General features: G+C 38.9%; 1 protein-coding gene across 5 annotated transcripts in view; it reads left to right on the top strand.

Annotated features, from left to right (window-relative positions):
• The window catches only part of LOC139937870 (atrial natriuretic peptide receptor 1-like), a 386,766-nt gene that overhangs the window by 304,900 nt on the left and 64,289 nt on the right, over positions 1-17,577 (top strand). For all 5 annotated transcript variants that reach the window (XM_071933239.1, XM_071933238.1, XM_071933237.1 and 2 more), the window contains exons 3-5: positions 7,927-8,062; positions 9,558-9,652; positions 17,323-17,464. In XM_071933239.1, coding sequence (XP_071789340.1) covers positions 7,927-8,062; positions 9,558-9,652; positions 17,323-17,464 — 373 coding nt within the window. The remainder of the gene's footprint in view (positions 1-7,926; positions 8,063-9,557; positions 9,653-17,322; positions 17,465-17,577) is intronic.

The following is a 17,577-nucleotide window of genomic DNA, read 5'->3' as shown; positions in this document are numbered from 1 at the left end:
AACTACTCTATTACTCAAAGTGGCGTGGCATGGCATAAGACCCTGTGTTTACATTAGTGACGTGGTTTTCCCAATTAACAAGAAAACCCTCAAAACAATATTTGTTACGCCCGTGTGGATCCTATTGAACACATCCATCAAGTTAGTCATGCTTAAAGGAAAACGTTGCCTTGGATCGGACGAGTTGGTCAAAACAAAAGCGTTTGTAACCGTTTTTTATAAAATGCATATGGTTGGAAAGATGTTTTAAAAGTAGAATACAATGATCCATACAAGTTTGCCTCGAAATTGCGTGGTTTTCCTTCTACTGTGCGAACTAACATGGTCGGGCATTTATGGGAGTCAAAATTTTGACCCCCATAAATGGCCGACGTGTTAGTCGACAAGGTTAAAGGAAAACCACGCAATTTCGAGGCATGTTTGTGTGGATCATTGCATTCTACTTTTACAACATCTTTCTACCCATATGCATTTTATAAAAAAACGGTTACAAACGCTTTTCAAAGACCAACTCGACCGATCCAAGGCAACGTGTTCCTTTAACACACCTTGGTGTGTTGAGTTTTCACACTAGAGCAATTTAGCAAGCGTTCCTTGCTAAAATTGTAGCACGGTTGTAAAAATTTTACAAAATGTACCCTGTGTGAAAGGACAACAATATTTTCTTCTGTTCAACTCTCTTGCAAAATCTTGTCAAACGTTGCTTCATTTTACGACCATGTTAATACTAAGCAAGGGACCCCGGTTAAACTGCTGTCGTGTGAATAGCAAGAGGAAATACTGTTAGGTGAATGACTTGGCTATTGGACTATATCGTTTATTCCCTTGGCTTTCCTCCTTTGATGTGCTTTTCACTCAAAGGTCATTTTATGACTTCTCTTTACTTCGAAGAAATATTGCTCATTCGGTGTTAAACTCATGAGACACATTGCGTCTTGACTTTGCGTATTTAAGAACCAGCTGTTGAAGTACAGTTGATGCGGTGGCAGAAGCATCAAGTGCCGACTTGACAAAAAGTCGATCAGTTGGTCACAAGTCTAGTCCATCATACTTCATACCCGACCGTTTTAATAGTCTCTGGTTGAAGGAAGAACTTTGGCTCCTTGATTTGCTTTTTTTTGTTTTTTTGGAAAAAGAAAGTGACCTCAAGAAAGTGAGGAAGTTGTCTCAAAACCTGTCACCGTTCGGGTCGAAATAGTGTGGCTCGATATCGACAACCCTTCGCATGTAATGTTAAAGGAACACGTTGCCTTGGATCGGTCGAGTTGGTCTTTGAAAAGCGTTCTATAACGGTTTGTTATAAAATCGGTATGGTTAGAAAGATGTTGTAAAAGTAGAATACAATGATCTACACAAATATGCCTCGAAATTGCGTGGTTTTCGTGTTACCTCGTCGACAAACACGTTCGGCCATTTATGGGGGTCAAAAACTTGACTCCCATAAATGGCCGACCGTGTTAGTCCGCGACGTAAAATGAAAACCGTACAATGTTGAGTGCTACTTGTGTGGATCATTGTATTCTACTTTTAAAACATCTTTCTAACCATATGCATTTCATAACAAACGGTTTCAAATGCTTTTCATAGACCAACTCGTCCGATCCAAGGCAACGTGTTCCTTTAAACATGTTGAATAATTGGCTTCGACTTGTCAAATCTCTGGTTAGATAGTTGATGTTGATGGTAGGATAAATTGAGACTATCACGATGATAGGTGAGGTTTTCTCAAACTGATGCATAATATGGGCTTTTGTTACCAGTTGCTGGCTCAGACTGACCAATGGGTGACCTGGAACCCGGGACAAGTATGACCCGGCCTGGTTGTGTATTTTAAGAAAAAAAAACGTTTATCAAATTTCTATATCTGATTATGGTATACATATTTCAATCATTAAAGCCATTATACACTTTCGGTACAGAAAAAAAAAAGTTCACAGATTTACGAATAATTTACAGGGTTTACAAAAGGTGATGGTGAAAGACTTCTCTAGAAATATTTTCCATGAAATGCGTTACTTTTTGAGAAAACTTCAACACAATATCAATTCTCGATAGCGAGAATTACGGATTTATTTTAAACACATGTCATGACAGCGAAACGCGCGGAAACAAGAGTGGGTTTTCCCGTTATTTTCTCCCGACTCCGATGACCGATTGAGCCTTAATTTTCACAGGTTTGTTATTTTATAAATAAGTTGTGATACACTAAGTGTGGGACTTGGACAATACTGTTTACCGAAAGTGTATAATGGCTTTAAAAGCACATTATTTCGCTTGTCAAGTCCTGACGTTAAAAGTTGGCATGGCCTGTGTTGTTATCGCAAGTATTCCCTCTAGACAGTCTGATGGGTTTTAATTTTTTTTTCAGGAATAGTGAAATTATCCCCAGGGAATAAAATTACAACGCAGCAACAAGCGAGGGTTATTTTAAAGCATCATGGGTTTGTGAGGAACGCGTTCGTTCGTATCCTCTGTTTTTGGGGGTTTTTTTTCAATTAATATCGATTACTATATATTAACATTTGTAATCAAATAAAGTGGTCATGTTTTCAAGACGGGAAAACCAGGGGTCAGTGGTTTAGATTCTGTCAGAGACGTCATAAACGTTCATTTGCATGTTTGTGATTAAATCAAATCAAAACTAATTATTTTTTGAGAAGATTGTTCAGACAAATGGGCAAACAAATTTATACAAAAAAATAAATTTTTTGTGTATAATATGTTTGATCTTTAACAGGCCTGTAAGCTTCGTTAGGGCAAGGGCGCCAAGGCATTTTCTGTTTGGTAAAGGGCACCCAATGAGGACATTGTAAATTTCTTGAGGAGCATTTCAAAGGCACCAAGACAAAGATCAGGCACGGGGGCATTCGCCTTCTTTGCCTCTGTGAAGTATCAGGCCTGCATTATTTTGTCATGCCCCTTACCTTTAAACAAAAGTGCAGGTACTTCAGCTCAATTCGTGGGTGTAGTACGACTGAATATCGGCTTAAGACTTCGAATGTGACCAGTAGCAACAAAATGTAAACCCTTTCCCACGAGACCCATCTACTGGCGGATTGTTAAGTGTGGCTTCTGTCGTGGTGCAATTTTGTAATATTCATTGGTCTGTTGTAGAAAGAGAGATGGGAAGGGAGAAAGAAGAAATCCACCACAGTCCCCTCAGGACCCCCCAAAACGGGACTAGATGAGATGGTTTTAGGAAATGGTCCGTAGTCGTTCCCTAAAGGTCGGACTGCTTTTGACTAACGGAATACTTCTTTAACAAAGCCATTTCCACGAATGTTGCGAATAAGTAAATGAGCTACTTATTGAAATGTAAAATATGTTCTGTGTACTTTTATGAGTTTATTGCAATTTTTAACTGGGAATATCTTTATCAAAAAAGCCATTTCCCCCTAATTGCTGCGAACAAGTAAATAAGGTACTTAATAAAGTGTAAAATATATTCGGTATAATTTTACGAATTCATTGCGATTTGAAAATTTATAAACCCTCATGGGTTTAAAAAAGTAAAAATGATATCAATATTTTCACCTTCGAAAATTGCATCATGTTATTTTTCTTTGAATGCAAACAGTTGCTTGTCTCTGAAAGGTCGTTTATGTCCGGTCATTGATCCCTAAAAACGAAGCAGTTCACACTATTAAAGGCATCCACTAATAACAGCAAGTTATAAAAGAGAATTACTGTCAAATTGTAATACTCAAACGTATAACTATAATATTCACCTGTTTATACGCCTAATTATTAGCTATTAATACGTCCGACGGCATTGACTATAAATTTCCCTATAGGCCTACATAAAGAATGGATCTATTGAATAACTTCTCCAGTTTATTATTGTTATTTGAATCCCTTAAGGACATCTTACAGCCTGTTCAAATTATTTTTCTTTGATAAATCCGCTTTTTGTGCTGGCACAAAGTTTCTCAAATAGATTCAATAGACGTCAATGCAGCTTGCCTGGATGCATATCTTAGAAATGGCAAGGTCGTTCTCATTTTGGAAAGGGCACTTTCATTGGAAAAGCTAATAAATTCAATTGGGGCATTTTGAAGGGACACCAAGGCCGTGACCAGGACAACAAATGCCACGACCGCAGTGGTCTCTGTTATATTCCAGGCCTGATGCAGTCTTTCAATAATTTTTGAGATTTTTTTATGAAATAATAATTAGGGACAGTTTGAAGTCGAGACGAATTCCAAAAGTATTAAACCTTCCCACCCGATGCACACAAGGAAGACAAAAAGGTACCATCAATGGTCAAAAAGCGCAACGTGTTTCTCAAAGATAGACCATAAGTGCTAAAGGGTCCTCGCATGCACGATACCACAGTACCAGAATTTTGAGAGAATGTTATCTTTATAGCAGAGATGATCCTTGACCTAAGTTGTGTACCGATTACTTTGAGACAGTTTTAAAATGAAGTTAATGCGGTAACTCCAAATCGGTTCTCCACTCGTTGATTAGAGATACATGGCTAACCGGTGACACTTTGACGTTTCCCTTTCGGAGCAATTTCACGTGTACTGCGTGTATCCTTGAACCACTGGATGTAAATAAATGAGTCGAAGTTCTCGTTCGTTTTCTCCCCCCACAAGAAACTAAGTCAAGCGAGTTCGTCTCAGTGCTTCATTTTCAAGAACAGTCTTTAAAAACCAAACCACTGTGTGAATGAATGATGTCTTCCTACTTTATTAATTCGTGTTGTAATTATTCCAAGCTCAATCAAGCACCTGTATAGCCGTCAACCAGGATGACAAATACCGATCTAGTGGAACGTTCAAGGGAAATTATAAAGTGTTTTACGCTGCCACTTTGGCAGTTGTTACCATTATTGCATAATGATGGAGTGGTCCACATAAAGATAATGGGGTTCGAAATTGATGGGACCGCCCTGCAAATTGCCCGTCTACATTTCCTAATAATGAACCAATGAGTTATTAATTGTGCCCTTGCTGTGATAATGCTTTGCTCTCAGCATTGAGGCAGCGTTGGTAATCTGGTGGCACGTGAACAAAGGAGTTAATCGAATTCTTCGTGTCAGAAACTTTACTATTGATGTATTTGGCCACGAATACAACTAGGTTTTTCGGTTTGCTTGATTGAACCATTGAACACCGACTCGTGTGAACGATTTAGCAGCGCGTTCGTACCTGCCCCAATAAATTACAGCCTTTCACAGCTGTATACCGTTATTGTGCAGCACATCTCTTAATTGACCAAATCGCTGACCATTCACACTATCCATTATTTCTCACTGTGCGCCCGAAGCTTAATGTCAGACTTATCAGAGACGTGAAGCTAAACAGTATCTCGTCAAATGACCGCTCTCTTTTGTGAACATCTCTCGGATTAAGGACCCCTGCAGCTACTATACACGCCGCTTGAAATAATTTAGCGAAACATAGCTAAGGTTTAATCGATAAACGTCTTCTTCTTCTTGTTCTCTCGTTGAGCGAAGTTCACGGAGTTGTATCTTGAAAGGTCAGGAAGTTCGTCTCTGTGTATACCCAGGGGCAGGGAAGCTGTACTTGTTCTAACCACACATTTCCCTTCACACACCCCCCCCCCTTCCTAAACTATCTTCACTTATGATTACACAGCTGCTCATTCAGCAAACTCAATGTTTTTAGAATGCATGAGTTGGGTTAAAATACCATGATACAAATCTGTTTTGGATGAGTGTTGGCTCTGAAAAGAGCTGGTGTGGTCTGGTGACGTTTCAATCAGTAAACAGTGCCAGTCTTCAAGAGAGTTTTTAATACTTACTTTCTATTTTTTAATTCTTCTCTTATTTTCACGCAAAGTTTCAATCACTGCACAATTCATAGTTATTTTGTCAGAGGTGCTGGTTAATAATGTGTGTCGGCAGAAAACAGAGTCAGTGTTTAGGATAGTGTCTGCAGACAAACATTAACTCCCGCGTAGAACCACTGTGGATAATCACACACAGATAATGTTTTACCCGTCCTCTTCTGAATACATTCAGAGCAAACAGGTTGAAACGTCAAGTTCTTAAACCACATTCATTTCAGAACTTATTGAACATTTACATCAAGCTTAAGTTTTTTTTGTTTTTGTTTTTTGTTTTTTTACACCATCCTACCAGTTAGGTTTCACTTCATACTTTAATGATCCAAAGCAAAGTAATGGACGGAGAAACAAACACATATATGCAATTCACTAATTTCTAAATCACGCAAGGCATTAACCAATAAAACAAGAATTTGTACTGAAAATATTTTTCCAATGATTCTGCCGTGTTTGCATACAGTTGTCTGAAAGTGTGTCAATTATTTTAAAGAACTTATCATGCCAGATGTCCTTTTAACATTCCTTCCGGTTATTTGAGCAATCAGGCCACACACTAACTGTTCCTAATCGGATCCAATGACTTAATATTTTGTTTGATAGAGCTCTAGAGTGTCCTAAACATTCCAGCTGCCAGTTATGACTACCCCTGATCTAGAACATGCCTTTATCTTGAACATGTTATTAACATGGTTTCAATTCACTGTCAACCCGAGATGTAACATTCTTTTCGTATTCCGCCAAGTGAAGTGGTAGCAGAAGACTAGTAGAGCCTTGCATAGTGACATCATAACCCTAAATAGCACCCTCGCTTGGTGAAAATGTACACCTCTCGCATGGCGTAAGTGGTGTACACCCCACCGAGTAAGACATAAGCCATAAGAAAACTTTATTGATCTTCAAAAGATCACACAAGTTTTTAAAAACACACCAAAATGTGTGTAAAGACTTCTACAAGAGTATAAAGACTCTCAAATATTCATGTTAATGACATTATATGGTGGCCAATAGATGTTGGAATTGTTGAAGTATAATTTAATAGGTTCCAGTATCTTTGGGTTAATTACTCTGAGTTTGGGGTATATTGTGTACTTAAGGTTGTTGCTAAGTTGCCTGTGAATACTGCCTTGTGCATATACGCTCATAGTGGTTTAAACCAACCTAAAAGTCATGTTCAACAGTACAACTAAACGGTAAAAAAAAACTGTATCCAAATGTAGCTAAGTTTCAAAAAATTTGTTTCTGATCGTGACAGGATGTTCAATGTTGAGGGTAGGACATTAAATTGACTTATACAGTGTGCTACCAACTGAATCCTAGCTTTTTAATTGTAGCTCAAGATGACAACAAAGTACGACTTTTTCAGTCACAGATGGCGGGCACGACAACGTTCGTGTGTAAAATTTTACAGTATGTAAACATTTTTAAAGGGGAATTCAGTACATAGCCGCGGATGCACCTAGTAGAATTAAAAAAGACGGAGTGTTGTTCAATTCTAGGCTTTTTCCGTAAGACGGTGTGTGTCGACTGTCGTGTGCGTGACGATAGTAGTTAATTCCTTCATTGTATTCTTTTCACCAGTGTCCCATAGTTTGACAGAATTTACCTCGTCTTCGTTTTGGCAGACAGTTTTGGCAGACAGTTTTGGCAGACAGTTTTGGCAGACAGTTTGTGGTATAATTTACGATACCCTTCATAAAACAATGCCGCTCATGGTTTTAACTATTCATACCCCGCCAAAATGTAAGCACATGGAATATATTTAGAAACAGTGGATTAGTTTAAAAGCGTCGTTAAATTTCTCAGTAATTTTGTCTAAAAGTATGTTATAGACTTTTTTATCAACAATTGATAAACAATAAGCCCCTTTTTGAGATATGGCGGATACAATGCTTCAGGCCTGATACTTCATGGAGTCAACGAAGGCAATTGTCGCCATGTCCTCTGCTTTGGTGCCCTTGAAATAATCCTGTAGAAATTTACACCTCGTAGGTAGGGTGCCCTCTACCTAAAGAAAATGCTTTGGTGCCCTTGCCCTTTCGAAAACGAAACATACAGGCATGGCCTACACTTATTAATAAGACACTATCCCCCTTCTCCGTCTCTCTATAGGTCAACACATTTGTAGGTGCTTTCCACGATGCCGTGATTCTGTACGCCATGGCACTGAACGAGACCCTTGAAGCCAATGAGGACCCTCGGGACGGTAAAGCCTTGACTCATCGGATGTGGAACAGAACTTTTGAAGGTAACTTTGGAACATTCTCACATAAAAACGCAAACTAGACTTCAGGTTGGGTTTAACCGTGGTTCCTTCCGGCATGTGACCTATGACCCCTAGTTTATACTAGATTCAAAAGAGGGATCAAACCCGGATTTGGCCCGGCAGTGTGGATTAGCAGCTGCTAGTGTCACGCAAAAAAACAGGTTGGGACCCGGTTCAATATCTAGTAAACTCAGATTAACGAGTTAGCCCGTTGGTAATTACTGCAAAAACAAAGTCCAAACAAATTTATTTGGTGCTTGTAGCTGTTGATAATATTCTTTTTGTTAACGTCTTTGCCAAAGTCGCAACACGAATTACTAGAGAAGATATATCTGTTGAACACAAACATCTTTGTCGAAACGAACCTGTTTCGACCCAGATTATTTTAGGCAAGCCCAGTCCTCCAAAAACAGTCCCTGTAGCGCCCTCTACCGATAACTAATACAAAATACAGGGTCGCCAATTACCTCTTTTACGTTCCCTTTCCATGCACGGCGCTCTGGAAAATATTAACGAGTGTTCTTCAGAAATTCTCTAATCAAAGATAGGGCGCCAATTTCAATTAAAAATGTCGGCGTTAGGATGGACGGCGATATGACAAGACGGAGTTATCACACACTGTTGCGTATTTCTTAGTCGTGCTTAATGAAGGTTAATAATAATTAAGGTCTACCTCCGGACATGGTGCAGACTCCACGGTTTTAAGTGGTAAAACATGAACTTATCAGCCTAATGTTACACAATTACAACCCATAGCATGCGTAGGTGAACATTGATCGATGATAACGTTTGTTTTGCATTGGTTGGTTGAATCTACATGTACCTGATTTGCTTATTTTAAAACGATCGCTATCCGTGTAGTTAATTTAATAGTTTTAAACGGTACGAGTGATTGACCTTTCGTCGTAAGGGGAAGTTCTGCTATTGAAAACAACTTTAATCCGGACGTCGGGTCTATCTGTGTTTTACTTTTAAAATAACACATAATTATAGTTGTTTCGAACAAATACAAAAAATAATGTTTCACTTCTTGACATTGGTATAATGTACATAACCTATTGCGTGGATTTAACAGAGATAGGCTTGTTATGATGTGAAAAACGGTCGAAATTCACCGGGTTTTCATCCCTAAAGACTCGTGTCAAACACAAAGATTAACAAAACCTTGAAAAGGGTACCGCTGTCAGCACGTACTAACATAATACATTTCCAATGTCTAAAATCAACAACTCAAAGTATTTTATGTATTATTGTAACTCCACGTTACTTCCATGTGAACGCTTCCCCCGTTGTACGAACTGTTGGTTGGTACGTACAAAACGGTTGTGCTCCCCCAACCCCCGTGTTATTGGCGTGTTCCTGAATTTTGAATAAAACAACCAGTCAATTTAACAACGTATTCTTTGACCATTAAAATACAATTATTAGAGGTTGCGTTGAATAATGAATAACTTAAATTGTCTGTATATTTGTTCAGGTATAATGGGAAACGTGACAATCGACGCTAATGGTGACCGAGAGGCCGATTATTCGCTACTCGAAATGACCGATATCGAAAACGGTGTATTTACGGTAAGTATCGATTACTAAGTTAATTACTGTGCAGAGCCCCCTGATCTCTATTTTTAGAGATCAGTCAAGGCTTGTGTAGAGTGATTTGCGCCATCAGCAGAGGTGCAAACATATTTTAACAATCCCCGGTGCCACTATTGGGCATGTTGAGCATACTACACCAAAGAGTAGAAGTTCTCATATCACGCCTTGGAAGTGGTTGTAGATCGCAATGCTTGCAAGGCGCTGTGGAAGAGTGATGACCAACGCCACCAAGCGGTAATAGTTGTCCATTTACAATTATTATCCGGTGACTATACACTAAACGGACCGTGTAGTTGGTGTTGCGTGTGAATGCATTGGCGTTTGATTCCGATTGACCAACACACTGAATTAACTCACGTAATGCGATGAATGTACACCAATCAGCTACATAAACATTTAGTATTTGATAAACATCGACAGCATTTGTAGTAGTTCTTATTGTTTCGTGTGTGGGAAAGCATTAGTCACCGTTTCAGCATAGCAACCTTCCCCAACGTAAGAACTTCAGTCTAATTGTCTCCTTGCAAATGTGGACACTCAATTAAAAACACAACTCCCTTGGAAATACCCACTTTCAGTCTCGAGACCTTGGGCCAGTTTCATAGAGCTGCTTAAGCAAACAAAAATAGCTTGCTTATTTTACACATGTTACTGGCCAAATTTTCATGACATTATACATTGCTTGTGACTGGTATTAAGCTATTGTTCACATAGCATAATAATTGAGTGGAGTCTTGGCCGGTAATCTGATTTTACTAAGCAAGGATTTTTTTGCTGTAGCAAAATTTTGTGCTTAAGCAGCTCTATGAAATTGGGCCCTGGTTACAGGAGTTATTTCTTTTCAAGAATATTATAACGCTTGGTTCATAAACAAATTCTCCCTCTCTGTCAACGAACTTGTCAGTCAGCCGTGAAATCGTTCTACACCGTGGTTATATCTGATTACATCACTGCGTCTGGTGAACATGTCGTTAACATTTATATTCCTTTATCATTTTTCCAGCTATACCTTTCTTCCTTTTTTAACAATTTTGTTAAATTGACACCGGATTAATTAAGGCTTTATTTGGGCGCCGACCTCTATTATTTCATCAATTTGAAGCATCTACGACCGTGAATGTGAAAAGTTTAAAGTGGAAATATCTTTTTAAAATTGGAAACTTAATTACCTTGAAAAAAAACCCAATACTTTTGAATTAATTAAAATTTGCATGATTGTTATTATTGAGCAAAATATGAACGGGTAGTTTAATGAAGAGGGGTAGTTATTTGGTGGTATATTAATTATGTTAACCCTTGAAACTGGTGTGGTAAACTGAACCATTTTGTAGCCTTGCAACAAAATTCTCCTCAAAATACGGAGATGACTTTTCTCTTTCAATGTGCAATTCACACAAACTAAATGTTTGCATTATGTAAGCGTGTTGTGTTGAATATCCCTCACCTCATGACTCGGTTTTTGTTAGACAAGTTTTCTAGAGAAGCAACCACTTATTGGATTGTATCATCCAAGGGAACCATACACGTGTTTTTTCCACCGTATTCTCCGTGTTTCAAAAACGGCTTAAAAGCAAACACAGGGTTACCCTTGTGGGTTCTGGTGCTTCCAACGTGACTGCATTTATCTCTTTTTCGATCGTCCTTTGTGTATAAAATGAACACGGGGCCAGACTCATCCCAAGCTCGTCACGCGTTCTCGGTCACGGTTTGTAAAGCTCTGCCGAAGACGTTGTGTCATGTCTTCGAGTTTGACTGGCGCTGTTAAGTAAACACTAAATTGCTTTGCTATATCCACGCGGGAAAACCCCCACGTACATCTTGTTTCCTGCCCGATTTCCTGCCGCATCGGCAAGATGTTTCCAGGGGCTTATGTTTCTCTATACCTTCGTCCCTCCATCTTGCTAGGAATGAGATCGAGTATAAAGGACATGGGGTGTCCTATGTCGCAGCCGATGTAGTCGAATGCAAACAAACTTAGCTATTTGGTTCCTTTTTAGATATCACGTAGCTTATAGTAAGGAAGTGAACGATCCCATCGCAATCACACCGGTACTATTTGTTTGTAGCAGTTTGTCCAAATGTAAACAAAGTCTACACCCAAACAAGTTGTGTCAATCTGTCTGCTTTCTTAAAGGTAGTCACAGATTGGGTTTTGTCATTGTAACGTGATTTATAAGCAAAACTATATTGAAAGTTAATGAAAGGTTCTTCTGAAAGTCTCAGTTGAATACAGTTTCTACTTGCTGGAAAAAAAATTCAGCAAAAAAAAAAATGTCACGGTAATTACACACGAACATCCATTCATGTTTACCAACCGTATCTCTTGACACAGCATTCTTAAACGGGTACCAACCATTTAGAAATCTGAGAAGTGAATCATGCATGAAATCATTTCTAAGCTTCAAATGCTTGAGTGAAAAATGATCAACTTATTGGGGAAACCTTTATCAAAATAATGTGCACTATCAACAGCTGTAGTGCTTGTCATAACATAAGTTTTATGAAAATTAATAAGTGGGAATACTCAATAATCCTATGACCCTAACTTAAACAATGGGTCATGCTTAAACATTGACTTAATGTTTGCGTCGACGCAAAAATGAACATGTCTGAAAAAATAATAGAGATATGCCAAAATAAAGGTATCGTGTACATAATTTTACACGACGACCAAAATAGACTATCTGGACTGAAATATAGTGGTCGTCCTCAGGTCACTTTAAGGTGAGAGGCAATTACCACGCCACAATTCTCGACCCCCTGTACGTGAGTGTTTTCAGCAGCAATTTGCTTCAGCAACCGACTGGGCTTAATTAAATCGTGTGACGTGATGTTTGGCGCGCGTTTGACGTCGTCTATGATGACAGCTATGCGAGGGTATACGGGTTTGCTGGTGACAGTTCAAGGCCATATAAACATCTTAATCAACTCTCTCTTAGCTCTACAGCGTCTGAATTTCGTGTAATTAAATAACAATAATATTTTGAATAAAGGTCCTATACAGTTCTGTATTGTAAATGTACTAATCATTTATTGTTTCTAAATAATACAAAACCCCAGCGCCGAAACTAAGGTAGCATTACAGGGGCACAATGGGTGCACCATTGTTAAAGGGGCACAGCTGAGTTTGTCTGTATGTAAATGAGAAACAATTGTGAAAACACATTGAAATTATTATCACTTTAATGTTTAGTATGAAATAAATAGATGTTTCTCTGGTAATATAACCCACCCTACACGAACACTCAGTTATTGCGGTGTTAAGATTAGATTTGGGGTTTAACAAAGAAAAATTGACTAGAGCGGGCCTGAACCAACGACCCTGGATTAACGTGCCGGCGCACTACCAATGGAGTTTAAATATCTAGTCCTTAGTTGGCGGTCTCCCTGATCGGTCATCTTTGGCTAGGGATGTTTAGATTTGCATCAGAGTCGAACATGTGGAAAAACTGTTATGCCAAGAAGTATTAGTGTTCCGTCGTTAGTCCTTGTTCGTCGTCACATTTTCTCGTAAACTATTTCCATGGAATGAAGCACATGCCTCTGTTGCCATCTCGTGTCTGCTGTAGATTGTTTTTGTGGTCTTGATTGTCCACTGAGTCATCTTGGATTCTGGAGTTTGTCGACACAACCTAATTGATTCATGTTTATCTCATTTAAAAAAATATAAGTTCACCCTTTATAGGCCAAAAGCAACTCTTGGCAAAGGGGCCACACGAAGAAAATATTAAAGATGAGAATAACTCAGGGGAGCTAGAGGTATGATTTTATCTTCCTCTTAAAACAGTCAAGATGTAGGATGTATGAAAATATGCCACAAGGCAAGGAGTTCAAAAGAGATGCAGTATGTGGAATAAAGCTGTTGGAATGGCTCTTTGTTCTACCTCAGCAAAGCAAGAGTGTGTGGATGAAAAGAAGCAGAAAGCCTGTTCACGCTCAAACATCCTGATTACAGGAGGAACCAGGTCAGACACACTGTTGACACATTTTCCATGAAGATATATGTAGAAAAAAGCAGAGGATGGCTACAGACCTTCGGTGGGAACGAGGTTATATTGAACATAGGAATACGAAACGCAGGAAACTGAACATAGTGCTCAATGGCACAGTATACTGTCTAAATTAGTCTCTTGTCAGTTAAAGGCAGTGGACACTATTGGTAGTTGTCAAAAACTAGTCTTCACAGTAGGTGTATCTGAACATATGCATAAAATAACTAACCTGTGAAAAATTGAGCTCAATCGGTCATCGAAGTTGCGAGATAATAATGAAAGAAAAAACACCCTTGTCACACGAAGTTGTGTGCGTTTAGATGGTTGATTTTGAGACCTCAAGTTCTAAATCTGAGGTCTCGAAATCAAATTCGTAGAAAATTACTTCTTTCTCAAAAACTATGGCACTGCAGAGGGAGCCGTTTCTCACAATGTTTTATACCATCAACCTCCCCCCATCGTCACCAAGAAAGGTTTTAAGCTAATAATTATTTTGAGTAATTACCAATAGTGTCCACTGCCTTTAATATAATATTATACCATAATTTCACGATTTTGGGGGGTAAATTTTGGGCTAAGCTGTAGGCCTATGATAAATTATGGCTTCAGTTTGTTGTGGATGTCTTGTACAATCTCCGGCGACAGGGGATCTTATTCCAAAGCACATTCTAATTATCACATTATTGGTAGAAATGGGACAACCAGCTGTCCACATTTTTCAAAACATGAGCTGTGTACATTAACTAGGAATACAGATGACATATATAACATTTCAATGTTCAACACTTTGATGAAAACAAAATACAAACATCGGAATCTGGAGCGTTTCCCCTCAAGTATAGCCGTAAAAGGAATAGTTAGTCTTAACTAAAGACCCATCCCTACACTCGGTCATCTATTTTAAAGGCATGTTTTGCTGCACAGGTTTTAAATTGATTGATGACAACGTGGTATTAGCCTGAGCCAAAATCAAGGTTTGAGTAAATCAATGAAAAGTTGAATATCCTTGCTGTGTTGTTTAACAGTCATGCTTTGTACAGCAATCTTGTTCACCACCATGTTTTCTATAGTGAGGAGCATCCCTTATGCATCCCTTTTCTCATGCCTACCGAAGCTTCTTTCATATTTCTGGATATCGTTTTGCAAACTACTTGTTTTAAAGGGTCTATGTAACTTTTTTAGGACACAAAACACAACGTTCACAGATTTACACTCAACCTACACAGTTTGAAGATAATGATAGTAGAAAGCTTCCCTGAAAGTATTACAAGCTGAGGTGCTGTAGTTTTGGGGAAATGAGTAAAACAATGTCATGAAAATAATTTTCGTCTCATGAGACGAAAATTATTTTAATCATTTATAAACGAATTTTCATGACATTGTTTTACTCATTCCTCAAAAACGACAGCACCCCAGTAAGTAGTATTTGAAGGGCAGCTTTCCACTGTCACTATCTTCAAACCCAGTAAGTTTAATGTAAATCTATGGGCATTTTGAAGAAGTACCCAAATCCTTTAATAGGCCCCATTAATTTAGTGATTATCCCGAATACTATGTAAGTACAAGATAAAAGAAACATGTAAACGAGCCTGCTGTGGGGTCATAACTATAGGTAGTTAAAATGTGTGACATGAAAAGGGTCCTCTTGACTCTATTGCGGTTTTCATCTTGTTTTTTTTTGTACAACACCTACCTATGACCACTGCACCCACTCGCCATTTGCTCTGAATCTCCCCGTCCAAGGTGAAATCCCCGTTGTTTACTGATGGCCTTAGAAAAAAACCTTCCAAATTCATGCAAGAACGTAGAATCGCTGATAAGATGGGAAAATACCGTAAAACAATTTTTGCATCGGCGACGGTAATGGGTCTTACTTCATAGCGACAAATCGATGACTTCGGGTGGCCTTGGCGGTGAAGTGAATGTGAGACTTGGAATTCGTGCCGTCTGAGAAATTTTTTTTTTTCCTTTTTTTTTTTTTTTTTAGTTGAATGCAATTTATTATCCGCGTTTGTTGTGAAATCGGCCAATCAGGGAGTCTGCATTTCCTTTAAGGCAGGACAAGGCCACAGAGCTACCGTCTAATGATGTTTCCATAGCGGGGTTGTGTAGCGTTAATTCCCTTTGGCGCGGTCAAGAATGACACACCAGAAAACCGGGTGCACAATTATAGAATCAGAGCAGAAAATAGAGAAGATGTCTATAATGCTGGATATGTTATATTGATATGATTACTTTTTTGTATGTGGTTTAAATGGAAAGGTTTTTGTAGATTTTTTTCCCGTTAATGCAATTAAATTGATTCACTTTGGTTGAAGGTTTTCAGAAATTCTCATAGTTATCTCCGGAAGATTGTGATCATGTCATTCAATCAAGAATGACATCGCTCTATACTCTGCGACGACTTTTGTTTTCTTTCTTTCTAAAGCATCGTAGTATACATTCCTTAAACCATCTTAGCTCCCTGGGGAGTATATACAACCTGTGTACACTACTCGGTTAAACCAATCACAATCATCTCTGCCCTCATCTATTTACCCCTGTGTGGAGAGAAGCAATTTTAGTTAAGTGTCTTGCTCAGGGACACAAGTGTCACGACTGGGATTCGAACCCATACTCTGCTGAACAGAAACACCAAAGTTTGAGTTCGGTGCTCTTATCCACTCGGCCGCGACACCCCATATATATTTAGACCTCAAGGCATGACCAGTGCTTATCCACCATCCATTCAAATACCAACTCAAGTGTCAAGATCATGCTCAGGCAATCAGTCAGTGTCTCTCTACTAAATGCATTCCAGACGGAAATTAAAGTTGTGTTAAAAAGAAGTGCACGGGCCTTACGCCCGCAGCGGCTCTGTGTTGTATCTAGTGCGTGCATCACACCTTGTCATAATTGAACGTGATGGTAGGCGACAAGCTACGGTTGAACTGTCTTATCTGTAACGTTGTTTTAAGGTCAGGCACATGGATAACATATTTTGAAGAGAACGTTAATTTTTTCCCCGATTTGCGGCTACTGCTCTGTTCGTAAAAAGAGAAGAAAATAGCTGTGAACGGAATTAATCGTACACGATTTGGTGTATATACTATCTGAACCCTTAATCTCTTTGCTCATGTCTACAGTAGTTGTATTTACCTCAGTTAATTCAGTATACACACAAAACATTTCCCGAGAATACAACCTAATGACAGTTACATTTGCAAACCAAAACATCAATTATGTCTTGTTTATTTACGACACAATTTGGGATGCCCCCAAAATGAACCTGAATAAGTCACTGCCAAAATGCGTCTCTTCTTTAACGTTAGGTGCGTCCATTTCCCTAATATTGACGAAATGTTTGCTGACAAAACCATTGACATAGTGACCAAGAGGAAGAATTTAAGAGCCGTTCCTTTCTGCAGTTGAGCGCCCTCTTGTGGATGCACCTGGCATGCCTAGTCGTGATATCAATACAGAGACATTGAATTCGAACCACACACACCTAAATTGGACATTCGTGCGTGCCTATTAATAAGACCGACAATATCCAGTGACCTTGTGTATCAGTTTATATAGGGCGCTCTCTCTTGATGATGCTTTTGCGAGGTATGTGCGGTCTTGTAGAAATTATTTTTTTAAACAATTTGTCTTCGTTTTTGTGTGTTACAGGTTGCAGGACATTACGATGGTGTAGCAAAAGTGTACCATCCTGTACCCGGTGTGACAATCGACTGGCCGGGAAAAACACCACCTAAAGATGTCCCTGATTGTGGCTTTAAGGATGAACTGTGCCCTGAAGACGAAGGCAATTGTAAGTTAAAGTTTAAAGGCACTGGACACTATTGGTCATTACTCGAAATAATGGTCAGCATACAAACTTACTTGGTAACGAGCAATGGGGAGTTGGTGATAGTATAACACACT

This window comes from Asterias amurensis, chromosome 5 (assembly GCF_032118995.1).
Source record: "Asterias amurensis chromosome 5, ASM3211899v1".
NCBI classification, from domain to species: Eukaryota; Metazoa; Echinodermata; class Asteroidea; order Forcipulatida; family Asteriidae; genus Asterias; species Asterias amurensis.
This window is presented reverse-complemented; position numbering and strand designations above follow the sequence as displayed.